Here is an 18379-nt window from a genome sequence, read left to right on the forward strand (position 1 = left end):
GAGCTTGTCTGAGCATCAGCTAGAATGAGTGTTACTGCATAACTTTCGGACCGAAGCCAGACTAACCTCGCGTCACCAGGCTCTTCTCGGCGAGAAAGAGCCTGGCTCCCGCCCACAATTGATTTTGTCACCCTACTGGTTCCGGCCTAGAGCCCGCCCTAGACCGGATGGCAGCGTTTCTAGCTCGTCAACTTTCACGTTAACTTGACAATTTGACCCAAGTATCAGAACGGCAAACAACAAAACAAAAGATGGACGTACCGAAGTTCTTTTAGAAACATTGCGGATTCACAATCTCACATCTTTTAAGCCAATACAGAAGCTTTGCATCAGACAATTAATCGAGGGAAGAGACATCAAGCTAACAGCAACACAGATGTTTTTGGCGCACTGCCTTCCGGTGTTCATTCTGGTTCCGTGGTTTACGCCCCATGACAAAAAGCGGGGTGGAAGGTGCCCAGACTAAGCCAGACGGCCCAGGGAATGCTGACGTCTTCCCGTGTTAAGCTACCCGGTCTTAATACACCACTTCCTGTTCTTAACGAATTTCAAAGTAAAATGCCTCTGGCATTTCTTCAGAAGCAGAATCAGAATGACTTTAATGATCCCCGAGGGGAAATTGGGACAGGTTACAGTAGCTCGCTCACAGAACACACATAGCTTAAAATAAAATAAACAGTAGTAAATGCAATGCAAATGCAATATTAAGCAATAAGCAGAAAAAAAAAAAAAAAAAAAAAAAAAACACAACATAGCATAGAATAACTAGTAAATGCGCTAGAAGCAAAAATAAGTGGAATGTCTAAGTAGCAAAATACAAAATACGTCAGGTAAGTATACATTCCGTGTCAATTATCATTATTGCACCCTGGACTATATTAAGTCGGCTTGCCCTATACGCTACACGTGGCTCAGCCAGGCACAGTTAACCTATCGGCTGGCTCAGTCTCAGGGAGACTGAGCGTCTCCGAGGTGCTCTTTTAAGAGAGGCATTAAATAGACCAATGGCCACAGGCAGGAATGATTTCCTGTGCCTCTCCGTACTGCATCTAGGTGGATTCAGTCTCTCACTGAACGTACTCCTGTGTTCGACTAGCACGCCGTGGAGTGGGTGCGAGTCATTGTTCATGATGGAGCGTAGCCTGGACAACGTTCTCTTCCCTGACACCGCAGTCAGAGAGCCCAGATCCAGCCCCACAATGTCCCTGGCCTTACGGATCAGTTGTTGAGTCGTTGGCATCCGCTGCCCTCAGCCTGCTGCCCCAGCACACAATAGCATACAGGAAGGCACTAGCCCCCCTTCTGCCCCTTCTCGTCCATGGCTCACTACGTCAAGCTCAGGCCTCGGACCGGCCCCTCGGCTCCCCTGTTCCTCATCGCACCCTGTCACCACATGACAAGATCCTGGTTCACCCTGCACCTCAAGCAGACGCTCCAGCAATGCAACCTCCCGACGAAGAACTACTCCAGCCACTCCTCCAGGATCGGAGCGGCCACCTCGGCCGCCGAGCAAGGAGTGTCCTCCGCCTCCCTCCAGCTAATGGGCCGCTGGTCCTCAACGGCATTCTCCAGCTACATCCGCCCGGAGCAGGCGGCCATACTGGCGGCCCAAAGAACCCTCCTCCCTTAATCGGTGAGCATGGCAACGAACAGTGTCCCGGACTTTAAAATGTCTCGTTGGTGGCGGCTCCCCGTAAGCATGGCGCCCAGTAAGGCGCAGTAAATTCCCCGGCTCATTTTTGGGGGGGGATAGAGAAAGAGAGAGTCGGAGAAAGTCAGGGTAGTTGCGCCAAGGCAGCCAAGTAGGCCAAGCCGGGAAGCGCCAAGTCAAACATTAATGTACCAAGATCAAAGGCCCGACCGAGTTGGGAGCGCCAGCCGCAAATAGCTTGTAAGTCGCTAAAAAGGTCGAAGGCCGGAAAGTACAATCGCGAAGCGCCAAGGCGGCCAGGTGAGCCAAGCTGGGAAGCGCTATCGCGAGGTGCCCGACCGAGTTGGGAGCGCCAGCCGCAAATAGCTTGTAAGTCGCTAAAAAGGTCGAAGGCAGGAAAAGTACGTACCAAGATCGAAGGCCCGACCGAGTTGGGAGCGCCAGCCGCAAATAGCTTGTAAGTCGCTAAAAAGGTCGAAGGCAGGAAAAGTACGTACCAAGATCGAAGGCCCGACCGAGTTGGGAGCGCCAGCCGCAAATAGCTTGTAAGTCGCTAAAAAGGTCGAAGGCCGGAAAAGTACAATCGCGAAGCGCCAAGGCGGCCAGGTGAGCCAAGCTGGGAAGCGCTATCGCGAGGTGCCCGACCGAGTTGGGAGCGCCAGCCGCAAATAGCTGTAAGTCGCTAAAAAGGTCGAAGGCCAGAAAAGTACAATCAACTACCGGCGCCTGCAAATCTCAATTAACCTCCGGTAATCAGATCTTCCTTTTGGGGGATCTCCTAGCCTATGCAGGTGCCCTCCTCTTGCCTCAAGAGCAGCGCCACTGGCCAATGGAGTCATGCGCCAAAGTAAAATGGTAAATGGCCTGCATTTATATAGCGCTTTTATCCAAAGCGCTTTACAATCAGTAGATAGTCTACATTCACCCATTCATACAGGGTGCCTACACACCATCGGGAGCAAGGAGGGTTAAGTGTCTTGCCCAGGGACACAGCGACAGCAGCTGGGAGGGAGCGGGGATCGAACCGCCAACCCTTGCGTCATTGGCTGACCCGCTCTACCTCCTGAGCTAAAGCCACCCCATGGTGCATGGCAAGTATTTGCCATGCACGCCGATTGCTAAATAAAGTTTGTCAAATCCTACCAACTGGCCTCTCATGATTGAAGTGAGGTCTCCAGACCATATTTCAAGCAGAAGGCCACTCATGCATAATCCGATCATCCCCTGACGACAGTCAAGTTCTAGCATAACGTGGTCATTCAAAGCCCTAGCATGACGCCTGCTATGACGTCAAATATGACATCAGATAATCCTCATATATATAGCAAGGGTTCTACGTCACCTCTCTCTCTCTGGCCGATCATAGCAGCAGCTAGCTCTCAGCAGTCCATCTCCCTTGAAGCCGTCCTCCGAAGCGTTGTTTTGCCCCACCCACCTCCCCAGTCCGCCACCAACGAGTCTTGACTCCTGATCCCCCACGGGGGGGGGGGATCTCCTAGCCTATGCAGGTGCCCTCCTCTTGCCTCAAGAGCAGCGCCACTGGCCAATGGAGTCATGGGGGGGGATCTCCTAGCCTATGCAGGTGCCCTCCTCTTGCCTCAAGAGCAGCGCCACTGGCCAATGGAGTCATGCGCCAAAGTATTTGCCATGCACGCCGATTGCTAAATAAAGTTTGTCAAATCCTACCAACTGGCCTCTCATGATTGAACTGCCTTCGGGGACTGCTTGGAAAGGGGATCTCCATATAGAGCCCCATTAGAAATGCTGCATTCAGGGTCAGGAGAGGGCATTTTTTACAGACGGGGGGAAAGGCCAGGGGCTCAAGCCCCGTTTGATGTCTATGTGTGCACATCCCTGCTGCACCCAGCATTAAACACGCACAAGTAACTTGACTTGACTTGACTTGAGGCGTTGCCCAGTGCCAGGATAGGCCAGAGTGGACGTTTTGGCCTTAAATACCAGCCTAAAGCGATCTTCCAAACCGGCGTTAATTTTGCGGTTAACGCTTTTCAAAACCAGACCTTATTCAGTGCGCCGGGGCCAGTAACCTAGGCCTAGCTACTGCAAAAGTTAACTGTTGAAAATTTGATGTCTGGTTTTGTCACGAGTAGCCTACAGCTGAAGTCCCTCTCACCACCAAGCAGACAGTGAGGGAAGCATGTGTCTTAGGAGAGAGAGAGCCCGAAAAGGGATAAGCATACGTCCATAACAGCATGAAAGCATTTATGGCAGTAACACACATACATACCGTTCCCATTATTTGAGCCGCGGCAGCATTAATTGCACACCTTTTATAATTTATAGGTTCCTAGGTTTGGTCTCGGGCTGAGTGTATGTGACAACGGCGGGCGAGTTGATCTCTCTGCGTCTCAAGCAGGTTGGGTTGGGTTGGATTCGATTTTTTAGGACCGTTGAGAAAGGAGGACAGCACGCCAAGTTGAATACTTTTATTGCCACACAGACGTTTGGGCAGCAGCCCTTCTTCAGCGTGTGTGCGGGAGAGGTGTTTAGGCTATGATCTGTGATGCGCTGAGATGTCCAAATTGGCATGGATAGATGACAGCATGCAGCCGCAACCGGACTGGATCGAGTCGCTCCGTGGATCGGAGCTTGGAAGGGAAGAATGTGACTGGTTTACTGCAGATCACAGATGGCCACAGTTGTGAATAATTCTATGCTTAAAAAGGTGTGGTTAAATGATTAGCGCCGCGCAATCTGGCTTTAGCGTCAAGGAAAAATTAGGGAATGCGCACATGCCCACTAATAGCGCCGCGCCCAGCCATAAACGCAAATTTAAGGCCAGGGGGAGAATAGAGCCCAGTGTCTCTTATAAGCATATACGCACCTTATGAGACTGGTAGCATGACGTAATACTGAATGTCGATAATATATGTATGTTTTTGTTTTTTCTTATTTCCTTTTCTTTTCCTATGTTTGAGCCTGTTTGTTTGTCTTGTTTGTGTGTTATTCAAAAAGTTGAAAATAAAATATTGAAAAAAGAAAGAAAGCAGTAAAGTGGTCAAACTAATTGAGTAACAACTGTAACAAGTCAAAGAAGGGAAAAGCCAGCGTCCTTACGCTTCTGTTCCTCTGCAAACACCAGGGACACAACTGCAAAAGATCAGAGACAGACACTTTACTTTACAGACAGTTAAACACAGCTCATCAGGGTTAAGAGCATGTATACTTGATGACATATTGAAGGTGCTTCCTACAGAACCTTTCAGAGTACTAGTAGCAGCCTACTTTTGAGGATGCAAGTCACATAGTAAGATAGTAACATAGTAAATTACATAATTTACTATGTTAATTTCGGGGTTAGAATAAGTTAGAAATTCAAATTGCCGCCCAAGTGTCAGTGAATAAATGACTTCTTTAGAAGCATATCAGTCTTTGTTCTGTTTATTGGAAGGGAACCAAACACAGACCAGATCTGTTTTAAAGTGTTACATAAACCTCACTGACTGTCTCTTCTTCAACCTTTTCCCTTGTCCCCTGTCATACAAGTGACAGAGACCCTCAAAGATCCTGTCTCTCTCTGTTTCTGTGTGTCTCTCTCTCTTGTATCTCTTACCTCCCTCACTTTTTCCACATTGTCGAAGTGTTCTGTTCTCTCTCATTTTAGACACACTTGGAACACACATAAATATTCATATAGTTCAGACAGAAGGAGCATTTCCTGACTAAAGTGGAAGTGGAACTAACAGATCATGATGTTTGGGTTCCTGATAAATACTTAGGCCCCAAGAACACCATTGCCATGTAAAAGGAAGGCACACCATGAACACAAAAAAAGTTTGCCATTTTATGCAGGGAGCATTGCCATGTAAACATGACGTTAGTAACATAACATTACTGAATAAAAAACTGAACGACTGACTGACTGGCTGGTTAAGGGATGGACGGCTGACTAAAATTGATCCATACATTGACAAAGGAGAAATAAATCAATAGATTTTTCAAGAGATCAATTCACTGATGAAATAAAGGACTGTCTTGTTGAGCAGCGCTTTGATTAAATTAAAAGACTCATTGAGTTGTTTTTTTACTCACACGTCATCAACACCAAAGCAGCGATCTTTGACATCTTTAGGCTTCAGGCTGTTTTGACCTGAGGAGAAAAACTGTGTAAATATCCAAATACATCAACAATAATAACACCAAAGAAGTGTAACAGAAAGCATAGAAAACATTGCACCTTGACCTCTCACCTCAAGATACCTGAATAAGAATGGGTTCTAATGGGTACCCACAAGTCTCCCCTTTACAGACAGGCCCACCATATGCTAATCTCATGCAAAAACAAAAACATAATAAAAATAAAGAAAATGCAGTTTTTGCATGCAGTATACATGTGTTATTTTCACATATTCTATTTGAATATTTCGGCATACTGGAGTCCCTAAACAGTCTTGGAATTGCATAAATTTGGTATGACTGTAAAGCTGATTCGGGGGGGATTCAGCTGAGTTCAGGAGGAGGTAGTGGGGGGTGTTGGTGGGGTCCTTGGAGGAAGGGGTTTTTGGGCCTTGTTGGTGAGGCTGATGGCGGTTGGGAAGAAGCCCTTTAATGTTACAAAATGTACAAAATATTAGAAAATATTAGGACTTTTAAATGACAGAGGTCAGGTAAGGTAAATGACAAATATATTGTTGTATTTTAAAGATAATGACAGATGAACTACAAACATGTTGGTACCAAAAAGTTAGAAGTGGTACAATGTCTGTCCTCCACTCAGGAAATTGCAAAAATAGCTCTATAGCTCTAGTTTCCAGTAATGCACACACACACACACACACACACACACACACACACCCACACCCACACCCACACGCACACGCACACGCAGACACGCAGACACGCACACACACACACACACACACACACACACACACACACACACAGAGCAGATTGTAAATGTTAAGTATTGTCTGGAGAGTATTGACTGGCCACATGAACAAGACTCTGGTTGTACCAATGCTGGGCTTAATAACATTAGCTGCTGTCCCAATGGCACAGAAGATCAGATTTACAGTAAACTGCTGCAAGGCCTGTCTGTGTGTGTGTGTGTGTGTGTGTGTGTGTGTGTGTGTGTGTGTGTGAGTGAGAGAGAGAGAGAGAGTGTGTGTGTGTGTGTCTGTGTGTGTGTGTGTGTGTGAGAGAGAGAGAGAGAGAGAGAGAGTGTGTGTGTGAGAGAGAGAGAGAGAGAGAGAATGACAGGGTATAGGTTACTGTATGCAATTGAGAATGAGAGTGCAACAACAATAAGTGATGTGACAGGAAAATATGGTGTAAGTTTGAGTGTTGTGTGTTTCCTGTATGCAAACAAGATAGAGAAACTGAGAGACTGTGTGTGTGTGTGTGTGTGTGTGTGTGTGTGTGTGTGTGTGTGTGTGTTTGTTAGGGCTGCCCTCGACCAAAGATTATCCTGGTCGACCAGAAATCAACCACTGCTCCGACCAATCGATTGGTCGAAACGGGGTCTAAAAAAAAGAAAAAAAGAAAAAAGGTGTAGGCTACTTTTTTGTTTTAATTTTTTGCAGTGTACTTTTTTTTTGTTATTTTGTGCAGTGTACTGACTACTGAGCGCACTATCTCTGATAGCTGATAATTATAAATAAAAGCTATTTGCAGCGTTGTAACTTACTGGAATGGACAGACTGATCAGCGTGACATGCAACACCTGGCCACCTGCTCAGTTCAGAGAAAGCCTGTGCGATGGTTATGTATCGTTAGCACACGTGGCATGGTTAATTAGTTGGTAGAAAGAACAGCTATAGCTTTTGCGATTTATTCCACTAACATCTTATAATAGCCTGTCTAACATTACCGGGGGTGGGGGGTATTTATCAACTGTGAACTGTGAGTGAAAGCGGCTGGACATCCAGTCTCACTGATGACTCTCTCATCTCATAAGGTGCGTACTGCACTCGTTAACAGATGATGGTGGCTGCGCGCTGAAGGCTGAAACGTGTCCATTGTTTGCGCTGATAGCGGAGCCATTTAATTGTTAATTCCATCACTCTGCTGGTTCCTCTGCTTTCTGCTAAATGTGGTTGCCTGTCTCTAGCCTGGATAATTCCATGTGTGCTTCTAGAAAAGGTCCGTGTTGCAACTTGCTTCCGCGGCACACTACTTCGTTCCGGATCGCTTTTATTTTTATGAAGTTGAATTTATCCTATGAAATTATTAACACCAGCGACGATTGCTCGACCAACGTGAATCTTGTCGACCAAGAGCACGTCGACCAAACAATCGACCTGGAGGGGGCAGCCCTAGTGTGTGTGTGCGCGCGCGAGAGAGAGACAGAAAGAGAGAATGTGCATGTGTGTTCAAGAGCCTTCTCTGGTGCTCCAAACCTGCTCGTACCAGAACAGAGTCAACAGAGGCCTGACGCAACATAGTCTTTCTCTGTTGTCTGATGGATTGTGACTGGACTTTTACACACTCTGTCTCACACACACACACACACACACACACACACACACACACACACACACACACACACACACACATGCACGCACACACACCTGATCAAATTGAGATGACCACCAAATGGTTTCTCTTTCTCTCTTTGACTCACAGCAGAGACACACATGGGGACATCTGATCTGATGTTGATGGGTAGAAAAGGATCTAATAGGGCCTGGCTAATGCATTACACTGCTGCTACGCTAAAGCTTCATCGCTTCACTTTTCTCTTCTCTCTTATTACAATATTATCTCCTTTATTACAGGCCTATTATCCCATAAGCTGCTCTTACACATGTTGCGGCCCACCTGAAGTGACTACAGAAGTTTTTATTATTATTATTATTTTGTTTACTTCTTGTCCACAACTGGCAAAGCAATCCATGAAAATATTATTAATGTGCACTCACCATCCAAGAGCTATTTCAGTCTGTAATGTCATTCTAATCTCATAATAACGCCGTGGCAGGGCCGCGGACGGGGGTGGGTGGGTTTTTGTTTGGACGACGACTTCAACCCGTACAGCTGTCCTGGGCCCTGGATCGGGAAGCCCCCCCTGGTCTTATGCTGTTTTTCTTCTAATACATTGTGTTAATAGTGTAAAAGCAGCAGTGTCGTGGGCAGGGGCAGGAGACACGCCTTCAGTAAGTGAACAGTGAATTTCCACTTACTGTACTTTTCCACTTGGAGGAATTTGAAGTGAAGAGGAAACAAACCAATTTCCACCATTTACACACAGTCACACGTGCATAAAATGCTCCCCTAACATGAATATGCACACACACGCGCGCACGCAGTGGCGCACACGCACGCACGCACGCACGCACGCACACACACACACACACACACACACACACACACACACACACACACACACACACACACACACACACACACACACACACACACACACACACACACACACACACACACACTTTGGTTGAACTCAAATTCATTCATTTGTGACAACAGAATGTTTGTTCCATGAGGATATTCATAAGAGGCCTGAGTAAATCTTTGGGTTGTTATCCGACAGGTGATCTGAACACATCCTGTCCTTGGTCTTGTGCATTATGGAAATATCTAGTCAAATCAGCTGATTGGTTGGACCGGTCCAAAGCTCTCCTGAACTCCTCCGTCCCCTCAACCCAGCAGCTACTGTATAGCTTACCCTTCTGTCTCACCACTATAGGTGTCAGGTGTCAGAGGGTACACTATCTCACGCTTTTTGGTTTTGCCCTTCACTGTCTGGATTTTGGGCCAAAATATTTGATTGGTACTCTAAGGCCTATAGAATAACCCTTCAGCTGGAGGCGGAACTCGCCATCTTCAGCTGCTCGGAGTCCTCTCTGCTCCTCAGAGCAGCTGTGCAGCAGTCTCTGACACAGGGGATGACTGTCGCCAAGAGACTCATTCTGAAGGAGTGGAAGTCTTCCTCTCCACCTTCTTTTAAGCTGTGGCTGACGGACATGTTTTCGGTTATACGTATGGAGAGACTCCGGTTCCTGAGGACCAATTCTCTTGTGAAATTCTCTGCTATTTGGGACCCATTTCTGGCCTACTTAGACGAGGTTGAAGGCAACAAGCAACTTTCCCAGCTGACTTTTCATGGACCCCTTGCATGGGATCCCACGCACATCTCTTAGCACTTGATGTGGCTGATAGCACAACACTGTAACATTGAAATGTTGATATATATATATTTTTTGTTTTTGTCTTGTTTTGTTCTGTTCTGTTGTGTCTGAGCCTGTTTTTGTTCTGAAAATTGTAAAATAAAAAAAACAATAAAAAAAAAACAATATCACACTCGAGGTTGTGATGTTGTTCTCTAATATGGTTCTGTATTTTGGTCGATAATGCCTCACCCACCATGTTGAAGCTGCTTGATGCAGTGTATCATAGTGCTCTGCGGGTGATGGATTTATTACACATGGCTGTATTTTATAGGAAAAGGTGGGCTGGCCCTCTCTGACGGCTCAAAGAGAGCAGCAATGTCTTTTATTCATTTATAAAGGCCTAACTGGCAAGCTTCCTTTATATCTGTCCTCACTTCTCACTTTCAATGATACAAGTTATCCAACACATCAGACTGTCTATTCCACGTGTGAAGACCATAGACTGTACATATAAATGTGAAGACTGAACTGGGAAAGACTGCTTTTTCATTTTATGCCCCTGATAAATGGATAGGCTCCAGGACACTCTAAAATTGGAGCAATTGGTCTCTTTAGAGTCATTTAGTGCTCCTTGAGGGTTACCCTCCCTGCTTGGGGAGTGCTCGTTTTACATGATGTGCTTTTATATTTAACTTGTTTTGATTGTTTGTCTGTATTTGTCTGTAACTTTGTAACTTTTAGAGTTGTATTGTAACAGGGCACCCTTGAAAATGAGAGCTTGCTCTCAAGGGCCTCAGGCCCTCACCCCTGTATAAATACTAGAGATGCACGATATATCGGCAATCATATACGGTAGGTATCGGCAGATGTTAGTCATTTTTTAACATATCGGCATCGGTCCGATGTTGCTATGTTAATATCGGTTATCGGTATGAGCCAAAATGTTAAAATTGAGAGGAAACAATGCAGTAAATCTATGATTTATGGGCTTTTCCAAATGTTTTTGAAATAAAGAAATGCATTACTTTTTAAAATTCAGTGTTTACATGTGTTTTTCAGTATGTACCAAATTTTATTATTATAAAAATGTGGTTTTTATAGAGATCATATCGACATCGGTAAATATCGGTTATCGACCATAACATCAATGTTAATATCGGTTATCGGCATCGGCCAAAAATGTCATATCGTGCATCCCTAATAAATACAGGTAAAAAAAAAACGCCAATCACCTTATTACTGTACCTTATCACTACTCTGTTATTTGGCTACATACAAGTAGCATCAGACTCTGTAGACACCAGTCAGGATGTTGCCCTACTCCTCCTTTACAGTAAGTGGTAAAATCCCTAATGTACATGGCTGGCAACCTTATCTTACTTTAAAAGACAGCAGAAATAGAGAAGGCCAAACAACATGGCATACTGTGGAGGTTGAAGGCACAACTTAAGACACACGATGAAGGACCCAAATAAGATTTTAAAGACTCAGCTCCTGGAATCTGTGTCTGAAAGGCAAACTGAAAGGAATCAATCCAACAGTTACTTTACAGACTCAGTGATCACAACACAAGGAGCAACTAAAACAAGGCCAGGTCAAAACCTGGCATACGGCCGGTGCATGGGATCAACAGAACACATATAAACCGTCGTCTGATTTTCCACCTTTTTTCCCTGTTTGTGTTTAGTAGGGGTGTCACGATACACTCAGTTCACGATACGATACGTATCACGATACTGGGTTCACGATAACGATACGATACGATACGATTTTAACAATATTTTTTTTAACTTGAATAATGACAATATATGACTGGAAAAGTAGTATTTTATTTGAAATGCACAAATACAAAACATGCTGTTGTGGGAAATTGTTATTACAATAACAACTAGAAAAAACATGAGATTGGAGATAAGGCTTATCTTGAAATAGAATGAGTTACACCGTCACTTAGATTTACTTTGAACTAAAAGGTTTCTCAGCAGTATAAATTCTCATTATGCATCTTCAGTTTTTCTTCAAACTCAAACAACAAGACTTTTCTTAGTCTATTTTTTATGCATCTTCAGTTTTTCCTATCAAGTAAACAGTTTTGCCAGAAACTCAATTGAATGGTTTCTCTCCTGTATAACTTCTCATGTGTCTCTTCAGAGACTTGTTCAACTGAACTACTTTCCACACATTGAACTTCAACAAACAAAGACGTTTCTTAGTCTATTTTTGAAAAAAAAAAAAAAAAAAAATATATATATAAAAAAAAAAATTCGCGATATGAGATTTCATCTCAACGATACATATCGTGACGTTTTACTATCGCGAAATTTCGTGGGACGATATATTGTGACACCCCTAGTGTTTAGGGATGCAGGATATTATGGAGTTTTTTAAACAATACGATAACCCACAAATATCTGCTTCGATACTCGATACGGATACGATACTCGATACCTATTGGATAAGAAACAGAATGTCCACAAGGTTGATCACATTCACAAATTCAAGATTTAGTAACACCCTTAAGTTAACAGTCACTGTGGGATTGAAGGACACCTTTTGAAATGTGTCTCTCTGGTGTTAGAAGACCACCATATTAACTGAATGTTTCTGTGTTAGAAGAATAATGCCATATTAACTGAATGTCTCTCTGTGATAGAACAACGCCATAATGTAGGCCAGTGGTTCCCAAATGGTGTGCCAAGGCGACTCTGTCAAGCTGAACAAGATCAGATCAGGGCAGACAGGAAGTCTGAAACCGGACATTCGTCAAATAAAACAAATTTCAAAGTAAAAGCCCATCTTGATGAAAGGGTGCCAGGAGTCGTGTCTGCAGCGATTGGGACACACGTGCTCCCATAGGCCAGTGCAAGCACCGGCCTAACAAGGTGGATGCCTCCTCTGCTGCTGGTACTCTGAGCTTGGCAGAGGGAGAGAGAGAGAGAGAGAGAGCAGCACGTTGGTTTCTCTCCTGGTGCCTCTCCACAGCAACCCAACGGGAGGCAGGGAGAATGTAGAGGATGGGAAACTGGCCAACAACCACTAGAGGATGGTTTACCTCAGGAGAAAGGCCCAGGGAGGGAGAGCAGAGAGGGGCCAGACAGAGGGAAGAGACAGAAACAGAGTCACAGAGACAGACGAGACACAAGAGGGCAAACTGAAGCAGCTAGGGGACAGAGGGTGAGGCAAGGACAGCAGGAGAGCCTAAAGCTCCTATCATATTCTAAAGCAAATGTTAGCATAGGGCGGGGCCAGCCTTAGTGCTGGAGTTGTGCGGGCACTGGCCAGCGTCGTGTTTATGGTTGTTCAAGAGGGCAAACGAAGTGTCAAAAATGCTCAAACTAGCCTCCAAAATGTTTTGAGCAGCCTTTCTCTTTGGCCATCTTCCCTGTCATTCTTTACCTTACACTACTGAATAAATTACAAATGCAATGGAATGTTCAAAGCTGACAACGTATGCAATGAGCAATCACTTACAACAAGATGTGCTCAGTCAACCTTTCATTCATGAAAACACATGATTGAAAAGAGCTTCTTTGGTCACAGGAACATTTTCTGTGTAAGAGGGAAGGCTACTTTCAGTGATAATATACTAGTATATAGAATCCTTTTACAAAAATACTATTCTAATTTGGCACCAAAAGCTTTCATATACTGTAACACCACAGACATAATCCTATGATTATGGCTTAAGAGTAGTCTCTCTCGCCCCTGGCCCGTTTCCTTGCGGTGCTACTTTTCCAGGCCCGCTTGGCCCAGGGATAAAGAGCACTCTGTTCTGGCCCTGCCATGCTCTGCCTGCCTCTGACTGTCTCCTCTTTTCTTATTCCATTGCTTGTCTCTGCATCTCTCTCTCTCTCTCTTTGGGACAGTCTCTCTCAATCCTCTCTGCTTCTTTCATTATGTCTTTCTCTCTCTCTTTCTTTGAAGGTCTCTCTCTCAGATATAGCCCACGCCACTCCTGTGAGACCCTGCTCCTCTTTTGCTGCTTCCATCTCTCATCTCGTCTCTTACCTATTTTACCTCCCTTTTCTGCCCCACTTTCACCTCTCCTTGTCTCTTTTCACCTCTCCTTGCCCCCTCACCCCTCTCCTTGTCTCCTTTCACCTCTCCTCATCTCCTTTCACCTCTCCTTGCCCCGGCGCACCCCTCTGCTCATCTCTTTTCACCTCTCCTTGCCTCCTCACCCCTCTCCTCGTCTCCTTTCACCTCTCCTTGCCCCCTCACCCCTCTCATCTCCTTTCACCTCTCCTTGCCTCCTCACCCCTCTCCTCGTCTCCTTTCACCTCTCCTTGCCCCCTCACCCCTCTCATCTCCTTTCACCTCTCCTTGCCCCCTCACCCCTCTCCTCGTCTCCTTTCACCTCTCCTTGCCGTGGCTCACCCCTCTCCTCGTCTCCTTTCACCTCTCCTTGCCCCCTCACCCCTCTCCTCGTCTCCTTTCACCTCTCCTTGCCCCCTCACCCCTCTCCTCGTCTCCTTTCACCTCTCCTTGCCCCGGCTCACCCCTCTGCTCGTCTCCTTTCACCTCTCCTTGTCTCCTCACCCCTCTCCTCGTCTCCTTTCACCTCTCCTTGCCGTGGCTCACCCCTCTCCTCGTCTCCTTTCACCTCTCCTTGCCCCCTCACCCCTCTCCTCATCTCCTTTCACCTCTCCTTGCCTCCTCACCCCTCTCCTCGTCTCCTTTCACCTCTCCTTGCCCCGGCCCACCCCTCTGCTCGTCTCCTTGTCTCCTCACCCCTCTCCTCGTCTTCTTTCACCTCTCCTTACCCCGGCTCACCCCTCTCCTCATCTCCTTTCACCTCTCCTTGCCCCCTCACCCCTCTCCTCATCTCCTTTCACCTCTCCTTGCCTCCTCACCCCTCTCCTCGTCTCCTTTCACCTCTCCTTGCCCCGGCCCACCCCTCTGCTCGTCTCCTTTCACCTCTCCTTGTCTCCTCACCCCTCTCCTCGTCTTCTTTCACCTCTCCTTACCCCGGCTCACCCCTCTCCTCGTCTCCTTTCACCCCTCCTTGCCCCGGCTCACCCCTCTGCTCATCTCCTTTCACCTCTCCTTGCCTCCTCACCCCTCTCCTCGCCTCCTTTCACCTCTCCTTGCCCCGGCTCACCCCTCTCCTCGCCTCCTTTCACCTCTCCTTGCCCCGGCTCACCCCTCTGCTCATCTCCTTTCACCTCTCCTTACCCCGGCTCACCCCTCTGCTCGTCTCCTTTCACCTCTCCTTGCCCCGGCTCACCCCTCTGCTCGTCTCCTTTCACCTCTCCTTGCCCCGGCCCACCCCTCTGCTCGTCTCCTTTCACCTCTCCTTGCCTCCTCACCCCTCTCCTCGTCTTCTTTCACCTCTCCTTACCCCGGCTCACCCCTCTCCTCGTCTCCTTTCACCCCTCCTTGCCCCGGCTCACCCCTCTGCTCATCTCCTTTCACCTCTCCTTGCCTCCTCACCCCTCTCCTCGCCTCCTTTCACCTCTCCTTGCCCCGGCTCACCCCTCTCCTCGCCTCCTTTCACCTCTCCTTGCCCCGGCTCACCCCTCTGCTCATCTCCTTTCACCTCTCCTTACCCCGGCTCACCCCTCTGCTCGTCTCCTTTCACCTCTCCTTGCCCCGGCTCACCCCTCTCCTCATCTCCTTTCACCTCTCCTTGCCTCCTCACCCCTCTGCTTGTCTCCTTTCAGCTCTCCTTGCCCTGGCTCACCCCTCTGCTCATCTCTTTTCCACTCACTGATCCATTCCTTTGCTCATTTCCTCCACTGGCTCTATGCCCATCATCTCATATGCTGTCATTTCTCAATGAGCAATGAGACAATAAGCTAGAGCGCTGTCAGACTGAGTCACTTTCAAACAGTCAGTCAGTCAGTCAGATGGGCACTCACGCCTGTCTTTGACTCAACCAGGCACCCAACCACTTACTCACTCTCTAAATATGTTTTTATTTTCACATATTAAAAAAAAAAAGACTTAAAAAATTCATGCTCACAAGGATATGGTTAGGCTGTGAGTTTTGTGAACTTGAGTAAATAAGGTATATCAACATTTTATGTCTAAATTATGATGAATTCTGGGTTTGCTGCTTGACCAAAAATGTACCACCCACTGAACACAATTACACAACCCAAATAATTTATAACCCACATGTTTACTCCTTTCCATCCTCACTCACTGTATCTCCTCAAACAGTCCCTAACTGTGGCCACCTGATGAGTCTTACAGGCAATGTACACCAGATGCGTTACGGCTGCGTTGCGGATCCGGCAAAACTGACGTATCGACTCTCACCCATGTTAATTGATGGGCGATACACGCGGTACGGAAAAATTACGCACCTGTTCTATTTTTGTCGGATCCTGCATACGTCTGACAGATTACATGACTGTGGGTCTGTTCCCAACCGTACCGGAGCCGTACTGCATCTGTTCCGGAGGCGGTGTACATTAGGCTTTAGTCTCTCCCCACACTCAAATATTACATTGAATTGCTGTGCTCCACATACTACATAAATTAGTCTGTGCCACTTCACATCCACTTCTGGGGTTTGAGGGCGGGTCTAAGGGGGGGTTGAAACTGAATGAGTGACAGGTCGTAGCAGCAATGAGAGAGCGGTTCGAAAAATGCACCTATCGTCTGATCGCAAAGTCATTACTGATTGGGGAAGACTGAATCCACCACTGGCCAATCACTGGCCAAGTGAACGGTTCACTTCCGACCCCAGCTGGCTGAGGGAAAGTGTCCCAGACCCAAGCCGTTTTCCCACATGCGTACCGGAAAATTACCTGTAAGTCAATATCGGACATTTCCCTTCACACCTCTCCTCTGGCATGTGGGAATCTATCAGCGAAATTGCCTGTATGTGGGGGGGGGGGGGGGGGGGGGCGGCACTGCAGAGCGGGTGGGGAGTGACGTGTCGGCAAAACTCCGAATGGTGAAATAAGTTTGCTTGTTTATCCGTTCACCTGCGTCGCAAAGCACTTTTTACAGACTGGCTTCATTTGATGTGTCCGGGCTTGCCTTGGCTGTCGGCAACGTTGCTTAGTCCCTGTCGGGCTGTGACTGAAGGAGGAGGACGGACTGTGGCCAGAGAGCGAGCAGAGAGGAGAGGGGAAAATCAGCACACACACACATGAAGCTGACATAGGCTACTGCTCTTATTATCACAAGATCATTTCGCCAGTTTGCTTTATTGTGCGCTAATGATTAGATTATGCCCGCTGGAACATTAAGCAACGTGTGTACACCTCGCCCATGAGAGTGTCGCGCAGAATATGAAGATAGACTAAACCGGGGACAGATCATGACAGTGTTATGTAGCTACCTCTGCGCTGCTGCGTGAGACTAGAGCCGTCTGGAAGCGAGAGAGACCAGGAGGGAATTTATTTTGGGAAGATGCTCTGAACAATTTTGACGACGTGGAATGGAAGCGTCATTTTCGCATGTCCCGGTATTACGTGCTGAGTCTGGTCCGACCCGCACGCAAGATCACCCGGTGGCGAAAACCACTGGAAGCGCGTTTGCGACTGGCAATAGTCCTTTGGTGGTACGCAACACCAGGGGAATATCGAACAATCAGCTGTGTATTTGGTGTTGGACTGTCTACTGTGTGCAACCTGGTCCACGAAGTCACAGCCCACTGATAGCGGAAAATGACTGGACCCCTTTCTCACCTGTCTGTCTATCGCGGCATACCGCTCTTCTGACTAGCTCAAAACTGGTGAAATGGCCGCGACGACGGGGTCGCGCTTATACCGGCACGGCGCCTTTCCCACATGCAGCCATTTGACCACGTTCCGGTCATTTTGCGGTACAAAGCGCATGTGGGAAAAGGGCTCCAGAGAGAGATCTGCAGCATGCAGTAACGAAGTGTATCAGCGTAAGAACTCCCATGGGTCTGGTGTTGAGACTAGATGAGTGTTTACTTCAGATTTTTTTTAAACAAACTACTTTAGTGAAGCAACAAAACATGCCCGAGCTCAAGTCTTTTTGAATACTATGCGCGTGAGATTGCTATGATTGCAAGGATTGCTAGAACAAGAGCTTGACTGAGAGGAAAGAGAGGTCTGTTGTTGTAGAATGTCAAACACTTCAGAGAGAGAGACACACACACAGACAGAGAGAGACAGAGAGAGCGAGCAAGACCAGAGACAGAGAAAGGCCACCAGCTAGCTTTAAAAGTTAGTGTATTTACTGCCTTTTGACTAATCTAAGTGAACAGATACATTCCGTACAAATACATTCATGCTTGCTTGCACATACACACACACACACACTGCCCTTTGTGTCACTAACATTTTGTCTCTTCAGATTGTCACGATAGGAATCAAAGACACCCCCCCCTCAACAGCTGAGAGGTGTGAGCTGTGAGGTGGTATGACGTATGACCTGTGGGTGTGCTAAATATGGCCCACATTCCCTATAAACTAGGGCTGTAAGAAAATATCGACACACTTGGGTATTGCGATGCGATATTATGTTTTGTGATACTGTATAGATTCTAAAAATATATATTTTTGGCCAGCGGGAGCAAGAGGCATTGTCGGTAAGGAATCTTGACACGACTCTTGAAACGACTTCACGCACAAGTTCTGTTCAGAGAGTTCTGTTGAGTGACGTCTGCTCCACACTAATCAGAGGACGCCTTTCAGCCTTTGGGTGGGAGCTG

The 18379-nt window shown here is 46.8% G+C and overlaps 1 protein-coding gene across 1 annotated transcript in view; it reads right to left on the reverse strand.

Moving 5' to 3' along the window:
• Nucleotides 1-18379, reverse strand: part of fxyd3 (FXYD domain containing ion transport regulator 3) — a 46783-nt gene that overhangs the window by 13391 nt on the left and 15013 nt on the right. Inside the window, exons 2-3 of the mRNA XM_083635137.1 lie at nucleotides 5705-5762; nucleotides 4730-4762 (exon numbers count right to left, since the gene is read on the reverse strand). Of these exons, the coding sequence (XP_083491263.1) occupies nucleotides 4730-4762; nucleotides 5705-5738 (67 nt within the window). The 5' untranslated portion in view covers nucleotides 5739-5762. The remainder of the gene's footprint in view (nucleotides 1-4729; nucleotides 4763-5704; nucleotides 5763-18379) is intronic.

The sequence above is a fragment of the Poromitra crassiceps genome, assembly GCF_964638095.1.
Source record: "Poromitra crassiceps genome assembly, chromosome: 1".
In the NCBI taxonomy this organism is placed as follows: domain Eukaryota; kingdom Metazoa; phylum Chordata; class Actinopteri; order Beryciformes; family Melamphaidae; genus Poromitra; species Poromitra crassiceps.